The 23,447-nt window shown below is 39.3% G+C and overlaps 1 protein-coding gene and 1 long non-coding RNA gene across 44 annotated transcripts in view; one reads left to right on the forward strand and one right to left on the reverse strand.

Annotated features, from left to right (window-relative positions):
* Positions 1-23,447, reverse strand: part of PBRM1 (polybromo 1) — a 117,196-nt gene that overhangs the window by 48,673 nt on the left and 45,076 nt on the right. For 27 of the 43 annotated variants that reach the window (XM_023249544.2, XM_023249543.2, XM_045051145.1 and 24 more), the window contains 6 exons: positions 21,954-22,095; positions 20,743-20,840; positions 18,569-18,613; positions 11,083-11,359; positions 8,840-8,945; positions 4,113-4,755 (listed from right to left, as the gene is read on the reverse strand). In XM_023249544.2, coding sequence (XP_023105312.1) covers positions 4,113-4,755; positions 8,840-8,945; positions 11,083-11,359; positions 18,569-18,613; positions 20,743-20,840; positions 21,954-22,095 — 1,311 coding nt within the window. The remainder of the gene's footprint in view (positions 1-4,112; positions 4,756-8,839; positions 8,946-11,082; positions 11,360-18,568; positions 18,614-20,742; positions 20,841-21,953; positions 22,096-23,447) is intronic. The other 16 variants (XM_019822680.3, XM_019822711.3, XM_045051197.1 and 13 more) reach the window with 1 other exon arrangement.
* The window catches only part of LOC123383514, a 58,365-nt gene that overhangs the window by 33,624 nt on the left and 1,294 nt on the right, over positions 1-23,447 (forward strand). Inside the window, exon 2 of the long non-coding RNA XR_006593354.1 lies at positions 12,547-12,601. This is a non-coding gene — a long non-coding RNA (uncharacterized LOC123383514). The remainder of the gene's footprint in view (positions 1-12,546; positions 12,602-23,447) is intronic.

The following is a 23,447-nucleotide window of genomic DNA, read 5'->3' on the forward strand; positions in this document are numbered from 1 at the left end:
TACATGTTTAGTTACCAATAATGTTACAGGACATAAGGGTACTTCTGTACAGTAGGGCATCGCCTTGAAAAGTTTTACAACAGAATCTGAAGTGTTGTTTGACCTCAAGGAGGAGTCCCATGGCCACCAGTCTGCTTTTCCTTACGGTTTACTCCTTGTACAGCACATATAAAAGAAAAGGCCTCATACAGTTTTGGGGGAGAAATGTGGTACAAATATCAACTGATTTTGGCAACAGAAGGGGGCAGCCAGAATCAAGGACTACACCGAGCCTCCCCACCGTGTGCAGCACTTGTATCTAATCCTTGGATTAATTTTTACTTTCTCTTAATTGAGGGACCAACACATTATATAAAGTGTTAACAGAAGACTTAGGCAGTGTCGGCTTTCTTCTTTTTGAATCTGTATCATCCTTGCCTAAGCTGGGAGGCCTCAGCAAAAATTTGACCCTAAACTGCAAAGTCATGAGGGCATTCACCTTACAATGGCAACAGGCCTCAAAGTCTGTGTTCATGTTAGTTTCCCCAGCAGTAACTACACAATGCTGGGGAATCAGCAGAGACAACATAGTGAAAAAGAGAAAAATAATTATCTGTCATACTGAAAGCTTTTTAAAGACTCTTCCTTCATTTACAGAATGAGAGACCTGGGCAAAATCAACTTCAGAATTCAGACTGGAAGAACTTTTATTACTATCTCTATTCCACTGTGGTCTGAGGATCGCTTAAACATAATTCTATTAACTAAGAATCCCAGGGGCTGAAAAATCATTCACAAAGGAAACCACAAAGTCTCAGCAGCATCTACAGAGACACTGTGGTCAGAGGAGTGTGGCAGGTGTAGCAAGCCCAGTGAGCCGCCTGTTGCCACTGACCACTAGAGCATCACGTTTTAGTAAAGTCTCCAGAATGCTTCTCCTCATCAACAAAAGTGAACTGGCAAACAATCTAAAAACACTGCCAACAATACCCTAAATGCATGTTTCTGGAAAGGTTTTAAAAATCCTTTCAAATTACAGAAATGCTAACACTTGTAGGAAACCAATACAAAAAGTGGTCAAAGGAAGAAATTCCTATGATATCTCGATGCCTGTTTTCTGAAGAGATATCTGAAGACTGTTCACTTGACATTGAAATTCATTTTATAATAGCTTACAATTTTAAGTATAAAATTAAAGTGAAAATCCATTTTTGGTAATCCCTGTTAAACTGAAAGGGGAGATTCCTAACTCCATCATGTCATGTTGTCTAGTAAGGAAAGTTCTGTACATAGCCATTAGACATCTGACAGATCTTTCCTGTTTTATTTAAACAAAGTAATATGAACAATTAATTTATTAATCTAAGAGGCTCGGTATTCCCTGTATGCACAAGAACAAAAACTCAAGCTGGCAAAACAAAGAGCTCTTATTCCCTTACTAGTATATAATCTTTATTTGTAACGTAGACATTCAGTAGAATGAAATAATTAAGAGTTTAGGAAGCTCTTACTGCTTCCATTGTCCTGGTCGTCCCAAGTCCCTGTAAGGTAGTCAGAGAACTTAGTTCAGGAATACTGCCAGCCAGCATATTAGGAAAGCCAGCAGCTAACTGGCATGAGTCAGCGCTGTGCTGTTACAGAGTATTGCTGATGGACAAACCACTGTCCCGAGTGAACGTTTCTACACCTCACTTTTCAGACTCCTTCTGTTTCAGGATGTAAAGTCCTAGTTGATACTGGCTGGTAGTGGTAGGTAGGGGTGAGTGTAAAGAAGCATGAACACTGCTGGATATCAACATGGAAATCTAGTGCATATGGACTTCATTAAATTCATGAAATTCTGTTTCTGAGAGGTCTTTTTTTCTTAATGTTTTTATTTTTGATAAATAGTGTGCACGGAGAAGGGGCAGAGAGAGAGGGAGACAGAAGATCTGAAGTGGACTCTGGGCTGACAGCAGAGAGCCCAACATGGGGCTCGAACTCACGAACTGTGAGATCATGACCTGAACTGAAGTCGGACGCTTAACCAACTAAGCTACCCAAGCGCCCCTAAGATGTCTATCTTCATTACTGGCAAAGTAGATAAAATGATGGTTTATCATTCAACTAAATTGATGCATCTCTACCTCAGCAGCATGGGGTTACCCTTAAGTACTATAAACAGTCATAAGATGACCTTCATTCACAAAGATAAAAATGGCTTCCCATAAAAATGGTTTTGCAAAGCTCTGGTCCAAAGAGTGAAACTCCTCATTATATCATATAAATAAATGCACCCTAGACTCTACCTCCCAGGCCTCAAAAGCAAATTATCAATCATGTCAGTAATGGGAGAATGAAAAGAGCTCATTTCCTAGAGATACAAATCTGTTTATTTCTTGAAATTGTCACGTCATCTATATAAGATACACAAAGTTGTTAATGATTTAAGAGACAAATGCACTTTTAGAAGACTCACAGAACTAACCCCAAGATGTAATGGGGATGGGGCAGGGTGGAGGAGAGGGGTGACTTTAGATTTAAGAACTATTTAAAAAAACTGAGAACAAAAATGAAGTCTAAGCTCCATGAAAGCAGGATTTGTCTGTTTTGTCCATTGGTATATCCCATGTATCTAGAACAGACTTATAACTAGTAGCCACTCAATTAACATTTGTTGAATAAATGAAAATAATGAATGTAAATTCTGACTGCAAGATGTCTCCCCATCTTTCTCTTCATTTGTATCTCCAATGTTGAACAATAAGGACCATTTCCTACATGTGTCATCACTCAAGGGCCTCTCCAATCTGACCTCCACTTCACCCATCTCTTGAACATATTAGTTTCCTAACCCTATGCCTTTCCTCAGGCCACTTGCCTTATCTGCATCCCACCCATTCCCCCATTCTTCCCTGATGCCTCATGTCTTTTTTAGAACTCCAGTGCAGAGTTTCTACTCCACCGTCTTTACTACCTATCAAGTTGTTATATGTTGTCTCATGCCTGGAATTATTCTTCCCCAAGCATATGACTGATCCCAACTGTCAGGCTTCAAGCTCTTAGAGCACAGAGCACAAGCCTTATCATCCATGGCTGGGCTCCATGACTGGTGTCTTGGTGACTGGCTCTGTGGTGGGGAATAAGATGAACCACTTACAAGTTGTGTGACTTTAGGCAACTTCTATAAGTTTAGGTACCACTTCTTCATATGCAAAGTGGGAAGATTATCATCTAGAATGGCTACAAGGGTTAGAGACTATCTACATAAAGTGTTCAGCACGCTTCTTTATAAAGAGCAGGTGCTTAATGGGAAGAGCATACCTTATTACTAATTTTTCTTTCAAAATCCAGAGCAAATGCAGGCCTCACCAGATTCCCCAGCTAGAATTACCTCACACCCAATGCCTAAAAGTCTCCTTTCAGCATGGTACCCTATAAGCTCCAGAAAGGTCTGTATCTTTAGCTTTTTATATTTCCCCAAGTGACTCTAAGAGCAACCAGAAGACATGCCATAACCACTGAACTGAAATTGTTTTAATAATCGATTCATACCAGTGTTATGTGACAAAGATATATTGTAGATCAAAATTAAAAGGGAATTCAAATTTGATGGAAAATTAAACTTGACTGCTTCTTTCAGTGCTTCTAATGCTACAAAAGGCACTTAGAAGTGAGAAATCTGAGATTAAAAAAAAAAAAGAAGCCACCCTTTTAGGAAATGGTGATCAAATTTAAATCAGTCTAACCTCAGATCAAGAACTTAGGGCTATCTGCATTTATTTAAAGCATGCTCGGATTGAACTCAAAGTTTAAAAGAAAATCACAATACGATTTAATTTATAAACATTTTATCCTTTCGAAACGTGTTCTGTGAAAGGCTATATTTTAAGAGTTTATGCTTTTCAACAGATCTTCAACTCCATCCTCTACTCTTTCTCAAAGGTCCTGACCTAGATGATTTAGCAGCGTGACTTCTCTACCCTGTAGCATACACTTGCTCTCTACAAGTTGTGGCAAATTAGAATTCAAAACAGCACCCCACCAACTGGAATCATGTAACTAAGCTGAAATAGTATATCAAAGCAGAATTTTCTTCTGTTTTGTATTTAAATATCACACCTTCTCAAAAAGAAACAGCTTTGAAAACCTACCGATTCATCCTTCTTGCCCTTTCCAAGACTTCAAACATATGCTCTTGAAATAAATCAAGCCGCCGGTAGCGATTATTTTCAACATTCTTTCTAATTATGTCAAAAGTAAGAGGAGGTTTGTTTGGAAAGTTGGGATCCACAGCAGGAATTTCTGCTAAGGAATCACTGTAGCATCTTCCCTCATCATCCTGATGACTCATGACTGACACAAAAAGATTGTGGATAAGCTCTTGAATCAGCAAGGTCACATTTGGGACATGAGAGTCCTCATCTCCCTCCAGGTCTCTCCGAGTTTCAAGCAGGACTTTGTGCAGGACAAGAGCATCTTTGTAGATCAAAGACTCAGGCTCATTGTATGTACACGCATTGTTAAACATCATGACGAAGTCCTCAACCATGGAGTCTATATCTTGGTATTTATTGGCCATCATGTGACTTCGAATTTTTTCCATGTCCATGGGCTTTTTAATGGTCAGGTAGTAGTCAGGCAGCTCAGATCTAGAGGGAAGCCTCAGAAATATGGCACTGAGGCGGCGACCCCTCTTATCAGTATAGTTCTTTACAGCTTCATAGACTTCATTTAGTTTCTGCTGCATTGGAGTCATGTATTTTGATTTTTTAGGAGAAATTCCACTCTTCCTACCTAAAGGAAGAGATTTAATGTTAAATGGGTAAAATGAAATAAATGAACCCAAATTTGTATACAGTTGGTAAAGCATAACCATAACAAAGGGACTACTCCAAACGATTCGTAAAATACAGTTTAATGTATATCCTAGGGACAACAAAAAAACTGGAAAAAAATTTAAACTGTTTTCAGTAATCATTTTTTAGTGAGAGAGTAAGCACTACCATGTCGAGATAGTTGTGAATAAGGTAGAATAAAGCAAATGAATAGCTATGTGGCATTCTAATTCCATCACCTGTAGTACCCTTGAGAACTGAGATTTTTATCACAGTAGGAAAAAAGATACAGATGTTAAAACAGAGAACACTGCATAAAAACCTTACAGCCATAAGGCTCAGTTAAGAGCATCAGTATGAACTTATGATGTATTTTATCTTTATTTTTATTAAAAAAATTTTTTTTTAACATTTATTCATCTTTGAGAGACAGAGAGAGACAGAGCATGAGCGGGAAAGGGGCAGAGAGAGGGAGACACAGAATCTGAAGCAGGCTCCAGGCTCCAAGCTGTCAGCACAGAGCGCGACGTGGGGCTCAAACGCACGAACTGTGAGATCATGACCTGAGCTGAAGTCGGACGCTCAACCGACTGAGCCACCCAGGCGCCCCTTGATGTATTTTATCTTTAAATATAAAACAAACACACACAAAATTTCTTATCTCTGTCCACTGAAAATCTTAGAAACAATGACCAATCCAGTATCAGTATAATCCCATGGGGTTTTGACTATAACTTTGAAACAGGGATTTCAAATACTGACACCAGTAACTCTTCAGCAAATGGCAGATGCACCGTTGGCATAAGATGAACCTTGTGTATCTTGAAACATGAGATAGTAAAGAATCTGTCAATGCCTCCTTACTATGGTTATGTCAAAAGAACACGGCAGCCAGCCTGGGACAACAGGAGCATCAATAAAGGCAACTGCAATGGGTTAAAACCCAGCAATATGTCTAAATTTAGTAGTTCTTAATAATATATAAAACTGAACAAATGAGCTGGGTAAATGTTGGAGGATGTTGGTAAATCAATGCATTATTCTGAAAACTAGTAAGCCAAGGGGGGAAGGGGGCACCTTTTATCCTTTCAAAACAAAAAACCAAACCAAACCAAACCAAGATGAACAAAAAACTACCACTGGGTAACCAAATTCTGGATGAGGCATAGTTTCTCTATACAGAAGTATTCCAGTTGGTAAATGAGCAAGGAATGATAAAATCACACTATTGCTATTTTATACCTCTTTAATGAATTAAGGTAGTCAGCATCAATAGCTGTTAACACATGGGAGAAACAACCAGCTGTTACAGGGTCACCCAATGAAAGCCCATATACCACCTCTGAAGTTGGTTTCTGTACCAAAAGGAGGGGACGAAGATCAAATCTAATTTAAATCTGATCAAGCCTCTTGCTCCAATTGCCACTTTAAAGGAAATGCCAAGCACACTAAAACATGTTAAACTATAGCAAAGGAACGCAATTAGCAAAACCCAGACTATGGGAAGCTACAGTAAAATCCCAGTTTCTTCAACAAATAAACTGCAAGGCAAAAAAAAAAAAAAAAGAAAGAAGAGAGGAGAATTTATGGATTAGAAGTATCAATCAAATGCAGTATATGGACCTTATTTAGATTCTACCTCAACCAGACACTGCTTCAACCTGTGATGTAATGTATGTATAGAAAACCTATTACGAAGCATCCTTGCTGAACTGAAACTTAATCTAATCAAGCCTCTGGAGTAAATGTTTTTAAGAAATGAGAGGAATAAAGAGGAAAAAGTTAGCTGATATCACAAAGAAGTGAACTGATTAATCCAGAACATGAAAGCGTACAAGAAAGTGATCTAGGAGGGCACCTGGGTGGCTCAGTTGGTTAAGCATCCGACTTCAGCTCAGGTCATGATCTCATGGTGGGTTCGAGCCCTGTGTTGGGCTCTGTGCTGACAGTTCAGAGCCTGGAGCCTGCTTCGGGTTCTGTGTCTCTCACTCTCTCTGCTCCTCCCCCACTCATGCTCGGTCTCTCTCTTCCTCTCTCTCTCTCTCTCTCTCTCAAAAATAAATAAAAACATTAAAAAGATTAAAAAAAAAAGTGGTCTGGTTTTTGAAGAGTCAATGGCTTGACCATAAAAAAAAAAAAAAAGGGAGGGGTTTGCTCTAGGTTAGGCCAGAGGGCATAATGATTAAATAGAACATAAAGAACTTAATTAAGTCCTGATTTGAAGAAACCAACTGTAAAAATACATTTTGAGACAATCAGTAAAATTTGGAAATTTGTCAGGTATTAGGTGAAACCAAGAAATGGTTTTGTTAGTTGCAACGATTTTATGGATATTTAAGAAAATACCTGCAAATATTAGAGGTACGTACTGAATTATGTAAAAATGAAGTGACATGCCTGAATTCCCTTTAAAATAATTTAGAACAAAAAACACAGAGAGAACAGTGGATATAGGAGATAAGTAAGGCACAACCTTGATAAATGCTGAGTTAACAGTACTACTCTTCATATCCGTAGATGTTTGAAATTTTTCATAATACAAAACAGAAATGAAAAGGAAATCAACATTAAAATTTCTTTTCCTTGAGCCTTAAAAAATATATGTATATTTAGTTACTGCTGAATTATCTACCGTTTCCTAACTCAACTTATGGAATTACTTCGATTTTTTAAAAACCCTTCTTAAAAATTTTATTTATTTATTTATTTATTTGGGTTATTTGTTTATTTATTTATTTAGAGGGGGGAGGGGCAGAAAGAGAGGGAGAGAGATAATCCCAAGCAGACTCTGCTCTGTCAGCGTAGAGCCCAATATGACGCTTGATCCGAGCTGTGAAATCACAACCTGAGCCAAAATCAAGAGTTAGACACTTAATTGACTGAGCCACCCAGGTGCCCCTTAAGTTAATTTTTAAAAGTAATCTCTATACCCAATCTGGGGCTTGAACACATGCCCCCAAGATCAAGAGTTGCATGCTCCACTGAGCTAGTCAGATGCTCCGTAGAATGAATTCTATTTTTATAAGGCACTGTGTCCCTAAAAAGTAAAACAAAGGTTTTCATTTCTGCAAAACTTCTGCATGCTTTTACAATTCCATAAAAAGATAAATCCCTTAACATGAAGGAATCACCACTTAGCAGTAAGTCATACTCAAAACTACTATAATACTTCATTTATAGTAATTTCATATAAAAAAGCAAGGTCTGTTTGTTTTTCCCCTTTCAGCAAATATACTTCCAAAGAATATTTGACAACACCATTATCATAGGCTTGGTATTTACTTTACTTACATACTGTAAATAAGGCAGAAACCTCTTGTTTAGCCCAATGCTATTAACTGCTTTTGTTGTCTTTTCTGCCCTCAGTTTTTTTGTTTTGCTTTGAATTTCTTTAACATTTATTTAACTTTGGGGGAGAGAGAGAGAGACAGCGAGCGAGCACGGGGAAGGGGCAGAGAGAGAGGGAGACACAGAATCTGAAGCAGGCTCCAGGTTCTGAGCTGTCAGCACAGAGACCGATGTGGGGCTCAAACTCATGGACAGATGCTTAACCGACTGAGACACCCAGGAGCCCCTCCTTCCCTCACAGTTTTAATAAAATCACCATCCACAAACCAACTCAAAAGACAAGTGCAGTGGCTGAGCATCTAATACTTTGAATTCTATGTAGGATCTGCTGCTGGGATTCACTTTTAATTCCAGTAATCAGCAAACAAGCAAACATATAAAATACCAAATCTGCCACTACACTCTTGCAGGCATAATATGTGGGAAAAGTATCTATTCTTACCATTTAAATTTTACAAAGTGTCCACAGCATTTAAGAAAGTTAACAAAACCTCTGCCATTATATACTATTCCCCACATGCTTTTCACATTTTAACTACTTAAAATATAGAAGAGAGTACTTGAGGGGAAGAGAAAAAACTCCATGCTGGAAGTGTCAGTCCAAACATATTCACCAATAAATTAAGTATTCTCTCAGTGAATCAGTACTATCCTTGACAGACTAAACTGAAAAACAAAGTGTGAGGCTGCCTTACTCAGCTTGAGTTTGGGAGAAGCCACGTCATCATCATCAGGCAGTGGGCCCAGCTCTTTCCTTTTATCCTTGAGTAACTTTTCCAGGATGTGTGCATCGTTGTACACCTATATTCCATAAATATATTTAAAATTATTTTCTAAAAAATGTTCTATTGAAGTATAACATGCATCTATAAAGAAGTTTTAAAGACATAGGTTAGCATAGATGAGAACTAAAGAAATAAAGCTTGAGATCACTACAGAGTAACAAAATCGCATCTTTGAGGGGTGGGCCTCAGCCTCAAATGGTTTGTTGTTTAAGCTTTCCAGGTGATTCTAATGTGCAGACATGCATGCTACAGTTTCAGAACTACTGCAGTAGAATCACTGCAAGTTTTTACAGAACTTCTGAAACATATTTACGTGTGTTGCTTTTTTCATAAATCTCTCTCCCACTGGACCCTCAAGGTAGCTGACTTAGCTCAATGGGAATTAAAACTGAAAAATATCTGATAGACAGTAATAGCTCAAATATTGTTAAATGGCATTTAATATCAGTCTGAATTCACAATGTAGACTCTGATCTGTGAAAAGCAACAATCCCTGCTTGGGACTGCTCTCTGAAGACTGAGCCAAGGGTGGTAATATGTAGCCAAGAACAAGGTTATTCACCTAATGGCCACACCCCAACAGCTATATCCCCCTGACTCTCTCCACAGAGGCTCCCCTGACCGCCACCACAGCAGAGGGGCTGAAGGAATAAATGCTCTCTCTTCTTTGGCTACTTTTCTTAAGGGTGGCTTTTTTCTCAATCAGTAGCAGACAAGTGGCAAATTCGCCAATGATATTAAGGAGAGTGTAAACCCCTATGATAGGGGGTTTGATCACAAGTACCCTCAATGCCTAGTTTATTTTGTAAGAGCAAAAGAAAAGAAATACATGATTTTAAAGTTATTTTATTTCTGGGAGATTTAATGTAGACAAAGGAAATTCGAAAAGTATATGCACTCTCACCCATGTTCAGTGCATTATTTACCATAACCAAGGTATGGAAGCAAACTAAGTGTCCATCAATAGATGAATGGATAAAGAAAACACACGTGCGTGCGCACGCAGGCATGGGGAGGGAGAGGGAGAGGGAGTGGGGGAGAGTATTATTCAGCCATAAAAAAAAAAAAAATGAAATCTTGTCCTTTGTGACAATGTGGATGAACTCTGATGGCATTATGCTAGTTGAAATAAGTCAGACAGAGAAAGACAAACACCATATCATCTCACATATGTGTAGATTCTAAACAAACAAACAAACAAACCAAAAACCCAAGCTCATTCAGAACAGATCAGTGGTTCGCAGAGAGAGGGGATGGGGACAGGTGGAATGGATGAAGGGGGTCAAAAGCACAAACTTCTAGTTAGAAAATAAGATATAGTGTACAGCATGGTGACTAGTTATTAAAACTGTAGTGCATATCTGAAAGCTGCTAAGAGAGTAGATCTAAAAGTTTTCACCACAAGAAAAAAAATTTTGTAACTATGCATGATTGCAGATGTTAATGAGGTTTACTATAATCACATGGCAATATATACAAATACAAAAGCATTATGTTGCACACTTGAAACTAATATAATGGTATAGGTCAATTAAATTTCAACAAAAAATAAAGAATATGAAATAAAAAAACAAAAGAATATATCCTAGTTATACTGATAAAGAACTGAAAATCAAGATGCTTCATAACAAAATCAATGATTTAGAGGTACATTTATGAATATATCTTAATTCTTATATGACCATACCATTTTGTGGACTCTCCCTGGAGAAGTATGTTATTGAGGGTAGTAATAATGAGGAAAGATTTTAATGTCACTGGTTTTCATTTGAATGCTTATTTGAACACCAGGCACCATTCTACATGCTCTGTGTATATTCTCTCATTTAAATCCTATGATAACCCTGTTGGAAGTACTATTATTATCTCCACTGCACAGATGAGGAAAATGAAGCTCAGAGAAGATAAGTTACTTACATGGGCTTTGGAAGAGCAGAATTCAAATTTGGGATGTCAAACTACATAGTATAAACTTTTAACCTATACAGTGTACTGTCTCCCATTTTAAACAATTAAGAAAAGACAAAGTATTAAGCTACTCATTGAGAAGAGTAACCTGAGTGAGGCTTCTAGATCTGGTCTCTCAAGATGCATTACTCTACCAGCACCCAAAAGAAAACGTGCCTCCTGCAGGATTCCTACACATTTTTTACCTGGGAGCCCTCCTCGTTGTAATGCCTGGCATTCCGGAACATCAGCTTCATGTCTTCTATCATTCCCTCTTCCCCTGCATATTTGTCATTGCGGATGTTATGTTCAATTATTTTCAAGTCCATTGGCTCCAATATGATTTTATAATAATCAGGATAGTCCTTTTTGGATGGTTTAACCATAAATAGATCACAAAGTCTTCTGCCTGAACCTGGCTCACGAGCTTCAAGAACAACATTGAATAAGATTTTCATTCGCTGCTTTCTTATGTTCTTTTTACTGTTGAGGCGGGAGGTAGAAAAGGGGAGAAATGAGAAGAGGTTCAGTTTTCTTTATACAGGGATGAACATGAAATGAAACAAACTAAACTTGTGGGAAGGTGCTTTATAATGATCATAATTTACTGATTACATATGCCACAAACACAGTAAACATGCTGGAAGCTATAAGCAAATATTAGGAGAATTTCCAAATAGTTAAAATTAAAACAGTGACTCTAGTAGGAGCAGCCAATGAACACCAGACAAACCTGTTTAAAATATTTATGAAATGCAATGCTTTAAAAAAAGCCTTCTCTAACATCCAAAGAAAATGAAACTCTATTATCAGTTGAAATATACTTTTTGTTTTTAAGAACACAGCAAAAGTGGAATAAAACTACTGATTCCCTGCTGTTACTAACAGTCTCACTTCAAAACACCAAAACCAGGGGAGCCTGGGTGGCTCAGTCGGTTGAGTGACCAACTTTGGCTCAGGTCATGATCTCACGGTTTGTGAGTTCGAGCCCTGTGTTGGGTTCTTGTGCTGACAGCTCAGAGCCTGGAGCCTGCTTCCGATTCTGTGTCTCCCTCGCTCTCTGCCCCTCCCCTACTCATGCTCTGTCTCTGTCTCAGAAATAAACAAACATTAAAAAAAAAAATTTTTTTTTTAAAAAACACCAAAACCAAACACACAAAGAATATCCCATCTCTTAAGACAACCACTCTGAGTACCTGCATATCCTGATTACCAGAAAACAAAGGGAGGCTACCTGCAAGACTAGAGTCTCTACAATGCATACAGGTCTCTCCTGCATTTATCCTGTCTAGGTCAGTCCCTGCTCCCTCCAGCTCTGTCAGCATTACTCCAAAATCCCAATCTAGCCTAAGGAATAAATGCTCAGTGGTTCACCTGAGCTCTTGAGAAAATTTTCATCTTGAATGTGAGTCCTTGTCTTGTTCTCCAAATTCTCCCTGTGAGGTGTGAAACTAAGCCACAAATATGTGTAGTGTGGAACAAAGTCAAGGGGCCACAGGTTAGAACCTGAGTTAAAAAGGAGCCCAAGAGAACAGATAGTCTGTCTCTTAACTGTTGAGGAAACTGGCTCAGAGAGGCTAAATGACTTGCCCAAGGCGAGTGGTCCAGTGAATTATTAGAAGAGATGATTTTCCAGCATGATTTCCGTCCCACTGTGTATATGTTTTCAGGACACTGATAAATTCTACCAAAGCTCAAACCAGCAGTCTCAAGATGAATACTCAGGTAGGTAATAAAATGAAATGATTTATGACTTAATTTCTATTCAACAAATGCTTATAAGGTGGTATAATGTAGTACTTAGAGGTAAATATTTTTTATCTGTTTCCTGTCTTATAAATGGAAGGAAGTGCATTTCTGAAGAAAACTATGTGGCCAAATGGGTCTCCTGGTTCAGTGACTCACTCTACTGTGTCACGATGAGGCCAAAGGCCAGATATTTTCTCTCCCAAGTTCAAAATATGTTTTTTAAAAAAGAAACAAAACCTAATACAGAATAATTAATAGACAAGAAAAGAAATATCCACCTTTAAGTCAAGCTTTTAAATTTTTTTTTTTCAACATTTTTTTATTTATTTTTGGGACAGAGAGAGACAGAGCATGAACGGGGGAGGGGCAGAGAGAGAGGGAGACACAGAATTGGAAACAGGCTCCAGGCTCCAAGCCATCAGCCCAGAGCCTGACGCGGGGCTCGAACTCACGGACCGCGAGATCGTGACCTGGCTGAAGTCGGACGCTTAACCGAATGCGCCACCCAGGCGCCCCTAAGTCAAGCTTTTAAAATGTGTCAGAAATGAGGGGCGCCTGGGTAGCTCAGTCACCTTGGTTTGGCTCAGGTCATGTTCTCTTACAGTTTCGTGGATTCAAGCCCTGCATTGGGCTCTGAGCTGGCAGCATGGAGCCTGCTTGGGATTCTCTCTCTCTTTCTCTCTCTCTCTGCCCCACCCCCACTCATGCTGTCTCTGTCTGTCTCAAAATAAATAAACTTAAATGTGTCAGAAATGGGAAAATAAAAATAAATAATAAAATGTCAAAATGCCTATCTTCCAAGCATCACGGAGCTAAGACAGTGTGGAAGTGGTTAGTTAGGAAGGGAAAAAGAATCTGTTTCCTTTGCCTTCACTCAGACTGCTCATTTCCCTTGGGTAATCCTGAATGGCTCCGGGACCATTTCTGCTGTTTTCCCCTCTTAGTACTTTTGTGTCTCTGCATCAGGTAAATGATTGTTAGATATGTTAGAAGTTTCATCCAGTGGGAATTATTTCCTTGAAGAGACATCTGGGGAGAGCCAAGAGGCCTCTTAGTCCAGGACTCTAGCAAGTGGACAATGCAAAGGGAACTTGGGACAGAGCTCCAAAACCACAGAGCTCCACATCTGGGCAGAGATTAGAACACAAATGACAGAAGCCTCTAAAGAAAAATTTCAGAATCTCAATTTGATACCCAGGAAATCTATGTTAGAACTACTAAAGATACTTATGGTTTCTTTGGGTCTCACTTGTGTGTAGAGGGGTAGAACTTCAAAATGAAGACTCAGAAATCCCATTTTGGTTTTTCTGTTTGTTTTCCAGAATTGATTGTTTTCTTTCTTTTTTAAAAAAATATAATTTATTATCAACTTGGCTAACACACAGTGTATACAGTGTGCTTGTTTGTTTTGGGGGTAGATTCCCATGGTTCATCGCTTACACACAACACCCAGTGCTCATCCCAGCAAGGCCCTCCTCAATGCCCATCACCCATTTTCCCCTCTCCCCAACTCCCATCATCCATCCCTCAGTCTGTTCTCTGTATTTCAGAGTCTCTTATGGTTTGCTTCCCTCCCTTTCTGCTTGTAACTATTTTTTCCATTCCCCTCCCCCACGGTCTTCTGTTAAGTTTCTCAAGATCCACATGAGTGAAAACATACGGTATCTGTCTTTCTCTGACTGACTTAATTCACTTAGCATGATACTTTCAGTTCCATCCACAGAAATCCCATTTTGAACCCAAGCTTAAAAAATCTCTTCAATCATCAACTCAAAATGAAATCACTCCTCATTCCAGGAATACCATACATAACAATTCAAGGTGCCTTACTTAGTCCAGGTAAGCTCTCTTCCCTTCCTAGTTCTAGTACACTACTCCCAATTACCACTGGACTTTTCTATATGAAGCTACAAATACTCTGACAGTGGATCTAGGGCAGAATTTCATGAGCTTTTTGAAGAGGAGGGAAAGCTTTTAACTGGATTTTAGAAAAAGGGCCAACAAAGTAAAAGATGGGCGAGTGCGATAACTCTGACACTAGGCAGCCTTATATGGGACGTATCCAAAATATGAAATCTGGGGCACCTGGGTAGCTCAGCTGGTTAGGCATCTCACTTCGACTCAGGTCATGATCTCACGGTTCATGAGTTGGAGCCCTGCTTCGGGCTCTGTGCTGACAGCTCAGTGCCTGCAGCCTGCTTCGGATTCTGTGCCCCCCACCCCCGCCCCTCCCCTGCTTGTGTTCTCTCTCTCTCAAAAAAAACCCAAAAAACCAAACATGTAAAAAAATATATAATTCAAAATGGGAAATCTGAGTTTATTTAAGACAGTCCTCTAATAATTGAAATGTACTGTTTTAGGACTTTTATTACCAATAGTATCTTTTTCCCATTTGTATCATTCACTCTTTAAGAGAGTGATGTGTAACTGGTTTCTATCCTCAAAGGCAAGCAAAACTTTTGTTATCAGGGCCACTTATAACCTTGTCTGAACAAACTCAGTTTTGTTACTTTGCTGACATTTTCCTGGATCTTTATATTGCCTTTGTGACTGAGAACTACTGGTTCATTAGTTTTAACCTGGCTGCCAGAAAAAACTCAAGAGCTAAATTTCATTCTCTCTATAGCAACTGTTTTAGCTTGGGTGGCTGGTGTATTTACTTTATCTCTAATATGGATGCTGAACTTTATTATATCCATGACTCTTGGAAGTAACTTCAAGTACTTTCTGAAAGCAGTAAACTCTACATTACAAAAAACAGATACCATATTCCCCTAACTGGTACTTTCTGTTCCGTTTCGTTTCGTTTCGTTTCGTTTCCTTTCCTTTCCTTTCCTTTTCTTTCTTTCTTTCTTTCTTTCTTTCTTTCTTTCTTTCTTTCTTTCTTTCTTTCTTTCTTTCTTTCTTTCTTTCTTTCTTTCTTTCTTTTCTTTCTTTCTTTCTTTCTTTCTTTCTTTCTTTCTTTCTTTCTTTCTTTCTTTCTTTCGCGTTTATTCATTTTTGAGAGATGGAAAGATGAATGCAAGCAGCGATGGCGGAGGGAGAGGAGGATACACAGAATCTGAAGCAGGCTCCAGGCTCTGAGCTGTCAGCACAGAGCCCGATGCAGGGCTTGACCTTACCAACTGCGAGATCATGACCTGAGCTGAAGTCGGACGCTCAACAGACTGAGCCACCTAGCTGCCCTTCTGTTCACTGTTTTCAATGTTACTTTGTTTTTCAGATTCTTCTTAGAACGCTTCCATGCGTCTTACCTGTCCTCCTCTCTCACACCACCAACTGTAAATAGTTTGTTTACTCCTCCCCATTTTGGGAAAGGCACATAAATCTCGGACCTTGTAACTGGCATACTCATTCTTCTTTTTTTAATCAGCACCTTTGAACATACTAAAGTAAACTATATCTCAAGGGAGTTCAAATCCAGGGCTGTTTATCATTGTGCACTTACAGGTGCCACACTTAAGGGGATGCCAATTCAGATAACAGACACTGTTGTAATAAATATGCAGTTCTAAAATTTTATAAGGGATGGGCCATAAAGGGGTCTGTGCTAACAAAATCATTCTATTATAGCAATTTTCTAACAAATGAAAGTGTCTTGAGAAATGGGTGCTTTTTCTAATTTGCACAAAGATTAGAAGCTAGAAAAGGCTCTGTTCTGAATCTGATTTTCCAGGGCTACCACTACCACATCCTCCTGACTCCCAGCCAGTCTCAAACACTGTAATCACTGTCACTTTTTGCTTCTCTTAGTTTATCACCAAGTTTTAGAGGGCCTCCACAGCCCTTCTGGGTCTGATCTTGCCTTTCAATTTTTCATGCCACAGTGTTAGTCCTCACCCTCATACTCTGAGGCTGACCACTTTCTCAAATGTCCTTAACAATTACTCTTCCTCTGAAGCTGTTATTTTTTATATGTATTCATATTTGCATATAAACACAAAATTCCCATTTATAGTTACAGTTAACACTTCTTCCATGTGCCAGGGACTGTGCTAATGAGCACTACATGTGCAATCTCATTTAATCCTCAAACTCTAAGAACCGGGGGTACACTTACAATCCCAACTTTGCCGATGGAAAACTGGAGGATTAAAGAAATCAAGCAAATACCTAACGTCATAAAGTGACCAATGAGAACTGAGACCAGGCTGCTTTTATGATGTGGCTCCCAGGGTACCTGGGTGGCTCAGTTGGTTAGGCGACCGACTTCGGCTCAGGTCACAATCTTGCAGTCTGTGAGTTTGAGCCCTGTGTTGGGCTCTGTGCTGACAGCTCAGAGCCTGGAGCCTGCTTCAGATTCTGTGTCTCCCTCTCTTTCTCCCCCTCCCCCCTGTTCACACTCTATGTCTCTCTGTCTCTCAATAATAAATAAATGTTAAAACAAACAAAGAAAAATGTATGATGTTGCTCCCTTTCCTAAAAGTCAGCACTTACCAAGAGCCTCTCTACCCTCATAGGCGTCCAGGTCTACCAGCATTTAACAACCTGGTCCTAGAGTTTCAGTGGTGTCTGCTGTTAAGCTAAGTAAACCCAAAGGTTCTCTCCTTTACAAGGCTTGCTACATTCACTGCATCTTTAAGCCTTTAAGGAATAAAACCTTTTAATAAGTAAAACCTTTTAATAAATAACAAACCTTTTCTGAGTTTCCCAGACTACACATTGGACTAAACACAAAATGAAATCTACCGAGTCTTAATGTCATAGGAACTACTCCCAGGAAATAATCAGAGTTACAATCAGAGTACTAACTGCATCTAGGCCCAGTTCTAAGGGCTTCAAACACATTAACCACTCAGGTCCTCACAACAATCTTATGTAGGTATAGTTATCAATTCCCTTTTCAGATGAGGAAATTGAGGCGAGGTTCAGATCACAAAGCTAATTAGAATAACTAGGATTTGAACTTGGGCAGTTAAGTTCTAGAGCTCGGGAGTATGATACTACTTCATGATGTCCCACGTTTCTATTTCTACTACTACCCAGAGCTAGCGGCATACACTATGAACGATATAAAAGAAATACAACCCGTGGTCTTTTCCTTAAATTTGTGATCTAAGAAACCTTTTCTTAAGCACGATAGGGAAATCATATTTCCTGGAGCTATCTGGGCAATCATGCATGTAGTTCTATAGTACTACACAACAGTGTACCTTGTGCAATTATTTTCTTACATTGCTTCCACATAATTTCATTTGTTTTCAACCTGCCTCTTCTGGCCAGTAAGTTCCCGGCAGGGAGAGATGATGCCTAACCATTTTCCTTTATGGCCTGTAAGAGCAGAGTCTGGTGTTCTGCAAGCAATTGACACTCCATGAATGCCAGAAGACTAAGGTAAAAATAAAAGCACCACACAATGATCACTGAGACTATAACATGGCAACTTGCAGGCTGTTTTCAAAATCATAAGTGACATGCAAAAGAATGGATGCTATCAAAGAAACAAAACATGGGCAAGATCAGAGACTGAGGAGATGTATTCATGCTCGAGAAGCACTAACCCAACGCACAGGCGCCAATACAGGCTGACATCACTTGGAATGTCAACATTGATTTTGATCCTTCCACCACCCCTCAATCTGTAAAAGACATCCTGAAAGGGAATCAGCATCCGCCAGCCTCTGGACCCTGGCGATGCCACCGTATTCCCGGCCTCAGCCTTCTGCTGCACAAGCAAAACCACAACGACTGGTGAGGGGGCTTGCTGCCCCTGGCAAAGCTGGCAACAAATTAAGGCTTCTGAACTACCTAGGCTAACTAATCCTGAATTGATTTTACCAACTATACTTCCAAACAACACTGCTTGCTTTATTCATAAAATAAACTGGCTCCCAAAAATAAACTGTCATTTCACATGCTTAAGTCTTCACTTTTCACCTTCTGACCATGCTACAGAAGTTATACTTTTAAAAATATGTTTATGCATAAAAAAGGACTGCACACCTGGAGAGCCTCCTGAGACCCAACATCTCACTGTCAAGAGTGTTCCTGGGAAAGCAGAAACAAACATTACATGTGAAGAGAAACAAAACAAGCAATATCGGAGGATCATGTATAAACCAAATAAGGTTGCGAAAAAAGAAGATTCTTCAATCCAAAGGATAAAAGATATTAAGAATACTTGGAATATTTTAACCTGGAAGACAGCAGGTAGATTTTTGGGCAAAGGGGTGGGGGAGAAGAATGCACTCCCAGAATGAAGAAAACATACATTAATTGTTCTCATACTCTGCGATATTAAAAAAAAAAAAAGGCAAAGATCAAGTCATACACAATATTCAGGAGTCATCAAGTCGAATGGTACTTGGAAAACCTGGCCCTGACTTCTGTGGACAAGCTGAACTTAACCTATTAGGCAGCTATGTTTGCCTGAATTCTGGAAAAAGTCTATTTCTCATCAGCAAAACCTCTTAACATAACTAGCTACCTTCTAAAGGCTCATTATGTTTCTTCCTTTGCCACACAGTTCAGAGTATAGGACTTGCTTCTCTCAACTTCTCAATGGCTGCTCATGCCTAGATTTCAAAACCAGGTATGTTCTTTTACTGCCTGAGCTTTGATTTATGTTTGCTCTTGTGTTTTTCACCTCATTATTCAAAACACTTCCTAGGAAACCTGCTCATGGAGACTTTTTGTCTGAAGTGGGATTTTTATGATTTCAACAACATAATTCTTAGTTTTGTTTTTAATGGGAGGTTTTAGAGTAATAACTTTCTTTTGATGTACTTGAGTTGTCCCACAAACTACAAGTGACAGAGAGAGATAGGTACTTTTAAGTTTCTGGCCTGGGCTAAGGCTTCTTCGGAACTGCTTTTTTAACACTCAACTAGTTTAAGATCTCTCTTTTCATTCAGTGTTGGCACTAACTGTACCATCACTTTTGCCTCCATTACCTTCTTTTGCCTTAGAAGTTTTTATCTTTGATGGGTGACTGATCTGGAAAACACAGGTGATGCTGTAGTAGAGTTATATAATTATACTCAAAGATGTTCTTGATTTGATGTCTCTGATCTGGTTTCACATTTTTCCTCCGTTGTCCCTGGTATAACAAGGAATTAAGAACTTGGAAGGATGAAATTCACAGGCCAGCAATGGAGGAGACTCACATCTCAGGGCACACCAATCAATTTAATTCCCATGGCATAGCACAGCAGTTATTTTCAAAGCTAAAACATTTTTCCCAAATGCTATTTATAAGAGGAAAAGACAGGACAGCTTCTCTTTTGTAAGCCACTTCTTTAATCCTCTGATCTTAGTGGATCTATTAGTGCATGAACAGAACAGTGTCAACAGTTACTAGTAACTTCTTTATTCAACTTTGAACCTGTCCCCGCTATTAGTGATTAGCTTATTTCTTGTTTAAGGTGTCCTCCCTGGAGTGACTGCTGCTACAGAGATGGTGAAACAGTTAAGGCTGAGGGAGAATATGGTGTTCCACGAAGGTCAAGCCAGAGAAACTATGTGTGGGAGGCGTAGATAGAAGAGATGTTCTTGTATGACTTTTTATGGAGTCCAGCTTCAGAATCTCACAGTGAGGTGCCCTTCCATACAACCCGTGAGAGAAAGGAAGGGTTAGGGAAGTTCAGAGAGAGATTAGAAAGAGGAGAAAAGCAAACATCTGGCTTAGCATTGTATGACCTACAAGAAGTTATGACTTGGTAGTTTACAATCTGACATCCTTAAAATGGCAAATAAAGATCAGATTCATAAGGAAAAACAAGGATGTAAGAGTATCAGTGACTTACTTCACTGCAGTGATAGTACTGAATGTTTTGCAATTCACCATGTAGAAATTACCTAAATCACATTTAAGTGGCACTCCTGAAATGCCACATTAAACAAAATAACCCGGACAGCAAAAAGAGGAACACGTTCTTCCAAGCTACGTAAGTAGTCACCATTTTTCACCTTGATCATCTAACACCAGTACGGTACTTGCACCAACAAAAGTGCTAATCATACAATTTACAAATGAATTCTAACAGAAGATGTGTTATTAGATAATTAAAGCTTATAAGAAAATTCATACCTGATCGCTTAAAAACACATTTTTCTGCATTTCTCAAAAACAAAATAATAGAAACGGAGGTGTCTCCAGCTGTGAAAAGAGTGTGTACCTTTTTCTTTTCGCGCTACCAGCGTCAGAGGTGGCCGAAGAGATCATGCTGTCTCCATCCTCAATGTCGTCCCTCCTGGCAAGCTCCTTTTTCTTTGCCTGAAACAGAGCAGATCCCCGGAGTCAAGCTCACGTGCTGAACACTCCTAGAATATATGATTATTAATAAGCTAGACATAGCAGATTCTTTTAGAAAAACACAACCGCATGGAGGATGCACAAAATTAGAGTCCGTAAAGATTTTCAATAACCCAATCAACAAAAGCCTGCTTGACAGAAAAATAGGTTAAAAAAACAGATCCAGAGGGCTGAGGAATCAACAATAACTAAAATGCAAGACTACAAAGGGCACAGACATTAAAAGCACTGAAGCAAGTTGTAGGGGCATCCGGCCCCAGGGGTCATTTTAAGTAAAGCCAATTCAAAGACGGTCTCTGGTACCCTTCACTTCTTAAGCAATGGTGTGGCTAAGAAGAAAGTTTAATGTGAGAGGTGAAAGAAGATCTACTTTTCAACACATGCATTTTTAAAGACCTTCTGCCAAACAGCTGAAAGTCCAACCACCGCACTTAGAGAAGATATACAGAGTACTGAAAGAAAATACTTGAAATCCACAGCACTCATGCTAGTACTGACTATACAAAATGAAGATTCTATAGGTGGTCTAAAATTGCTTTTGTTGCTTCCTTGCTCTGAGATTCTCTTTCCAGAAAGAGTCTACCCAAAACCAACAGACACACTTTGTATTTCGTATCTATTCCTTTATCTTTCAAAACCCATAAGGGACCCATGACTCCAGATGCCCATCAGAAAGGATCTGATAAATTCATGGACACTGTACAATGATGAATTAGCTCTAAGGTGTCCTTTCTCCTAGGACTAATCCCACCTTAGCAAAATCTAGGACAAAAGAAATAAAATCTAAATAACAGAATATTGTCTGTGATTGGAAGGAAACTTCCTGAGGACTGTAAAATTACTCCCCAGGCACAAATCCCCGCTCCTTCCACTCACAAAGGCAACTAAGTCTAAACTATTCTTTTACTCTACATGGTCCTGACAACTCTAAAAAAGTACCCAGCAGGACTTGTGGCTGAAATAAATGATGTGTCAATGCTGGGAGAAATCACACCTCTTAAAAGCACAGCCTCGTACTTTGTGAAATCACCTCAGTCACACACGCTGCAGCCAAGCAAACCCAAGGCATCATACCTGCATGACTTGCTGCAATCTTAGGACCCGCTTGTAGATGGCTGAGTTGGGAACATTATAACGCTTGGCATTTTCAAACATTAAATTCAGATCACACTCCAAATGATCTAAAGTTTCATATTCTTGGTTCTTGAGCTTTGTTCTGTGAAAGACAAACACATAGCTACACTTTGCCTTTACGAAAACGATGGAACATCCTTACTGAAAGTCTTAACAAGCAGTGACTGGCCTCTTCACTGGTGACGCTGATTAGAGGCCTGGTAGGGGCACTTTCAATACAGGAGGCAAAAGCACCATTGTAGTTAGCACAACAGTCTACCTGAAAATCCAGAAGAACGAAACACTAGAAGAAGTAATAAGAGGACCTAGGTGTCAAGGTGGTCAATTACAAAGCAAATATACTAGCAAAAACCCTAATGGAAAACCCATAGTGGCTAATATTCAAACCCCAAGAAGAGAAAAAAAATCAAGGAGGTTTTAAGCTACCTTAATGAAGAACCATGGTGATCTAGCCACTTCTGAAAATAAAAGTCCGTTCCCATTCATAAGGGTGAAAGAAAAGAGAAAGTACTGGCAACACCATGAAAGAGCAACTCAGGGGATACATGTACGTACAACGAAGATATCTTAAGATGGTAAATGAGACGCACACACGTCAGAGTCCATTCACTACCACCCTTCCAATACAAACATTTGTAACTCATTATGATGGCTTAAAATTGACGTTTTTACTTATTTTACTTAAAAGTCTTAAGAATTCTTTTTTTTTTTAGTTTTTTTTTTAACGTTTATTTATTTTTGAGAGAGAGAGCATGCAAGCAGGGGAGGGGCAGAGTGAGAGGGAGACACAGAATCTGAAGCAGGCTCCAGGTTCCGAGCTGTCAGCACAGAGCCCAATGTGGGGCTTGAACTCACAAGCTATGACACATCATGACTGGAGTCGAAGTCGCTCAACCGAGCCACCCAGGCACCCCAAAAGCCTTAAGAATTCTGATATGTCTCTCAGACACTATGGCTATTGCTAATACCAACTCTCATAAAGTCCCTTATACATTTTATATGAAGTTAAGAGCCAGTTTGCCCTAACTATATGCACTTAGGATAGACTTTGAAATCTTCTGATGGAAGCACCCACAAACTATGTGCAGATTCCATGTGGGCTTAAAAAGACACGAGTGTTAGAGGACATCTCTGGGATGAAGCAAACAACAACGATGCAGAAACTCAGTTCTCAGTACCAGCTTATGTAGCTAGCACCCAGAACTTAAATTACAGCCTCAGACATCATTATTCAGGCCAACTCCAGGGGTAATGTGCTGAGTATTCTCAATACCCACGAAGAACAGACATGGAACTCAAACTTGTAAGTGACAATCTACAGTAAATCTTCAGATATTCATCAGACTGATGTTAATCAAGCATAGTAGGGGTGGGATGGGCCGAATGGGAAATAAAAGACGGGGCTGACAAGCCTCAGCACAGTGAAAGGTGGCA

Source organism: Felis catus, chromosome A2, assembly GCF_018350175.1.
Source record: "Felis catus isolate Fca126 chromosome A2, F.catus_Fca126_mat1.0, whole genome shotgun sequence".
NCBI classification, from domain to species: domain Eukaryota; kingdom Metazoa; phylum Chordata; class Mammalia; order Carnivora; family Felidae; genus Felis; species Felis catus.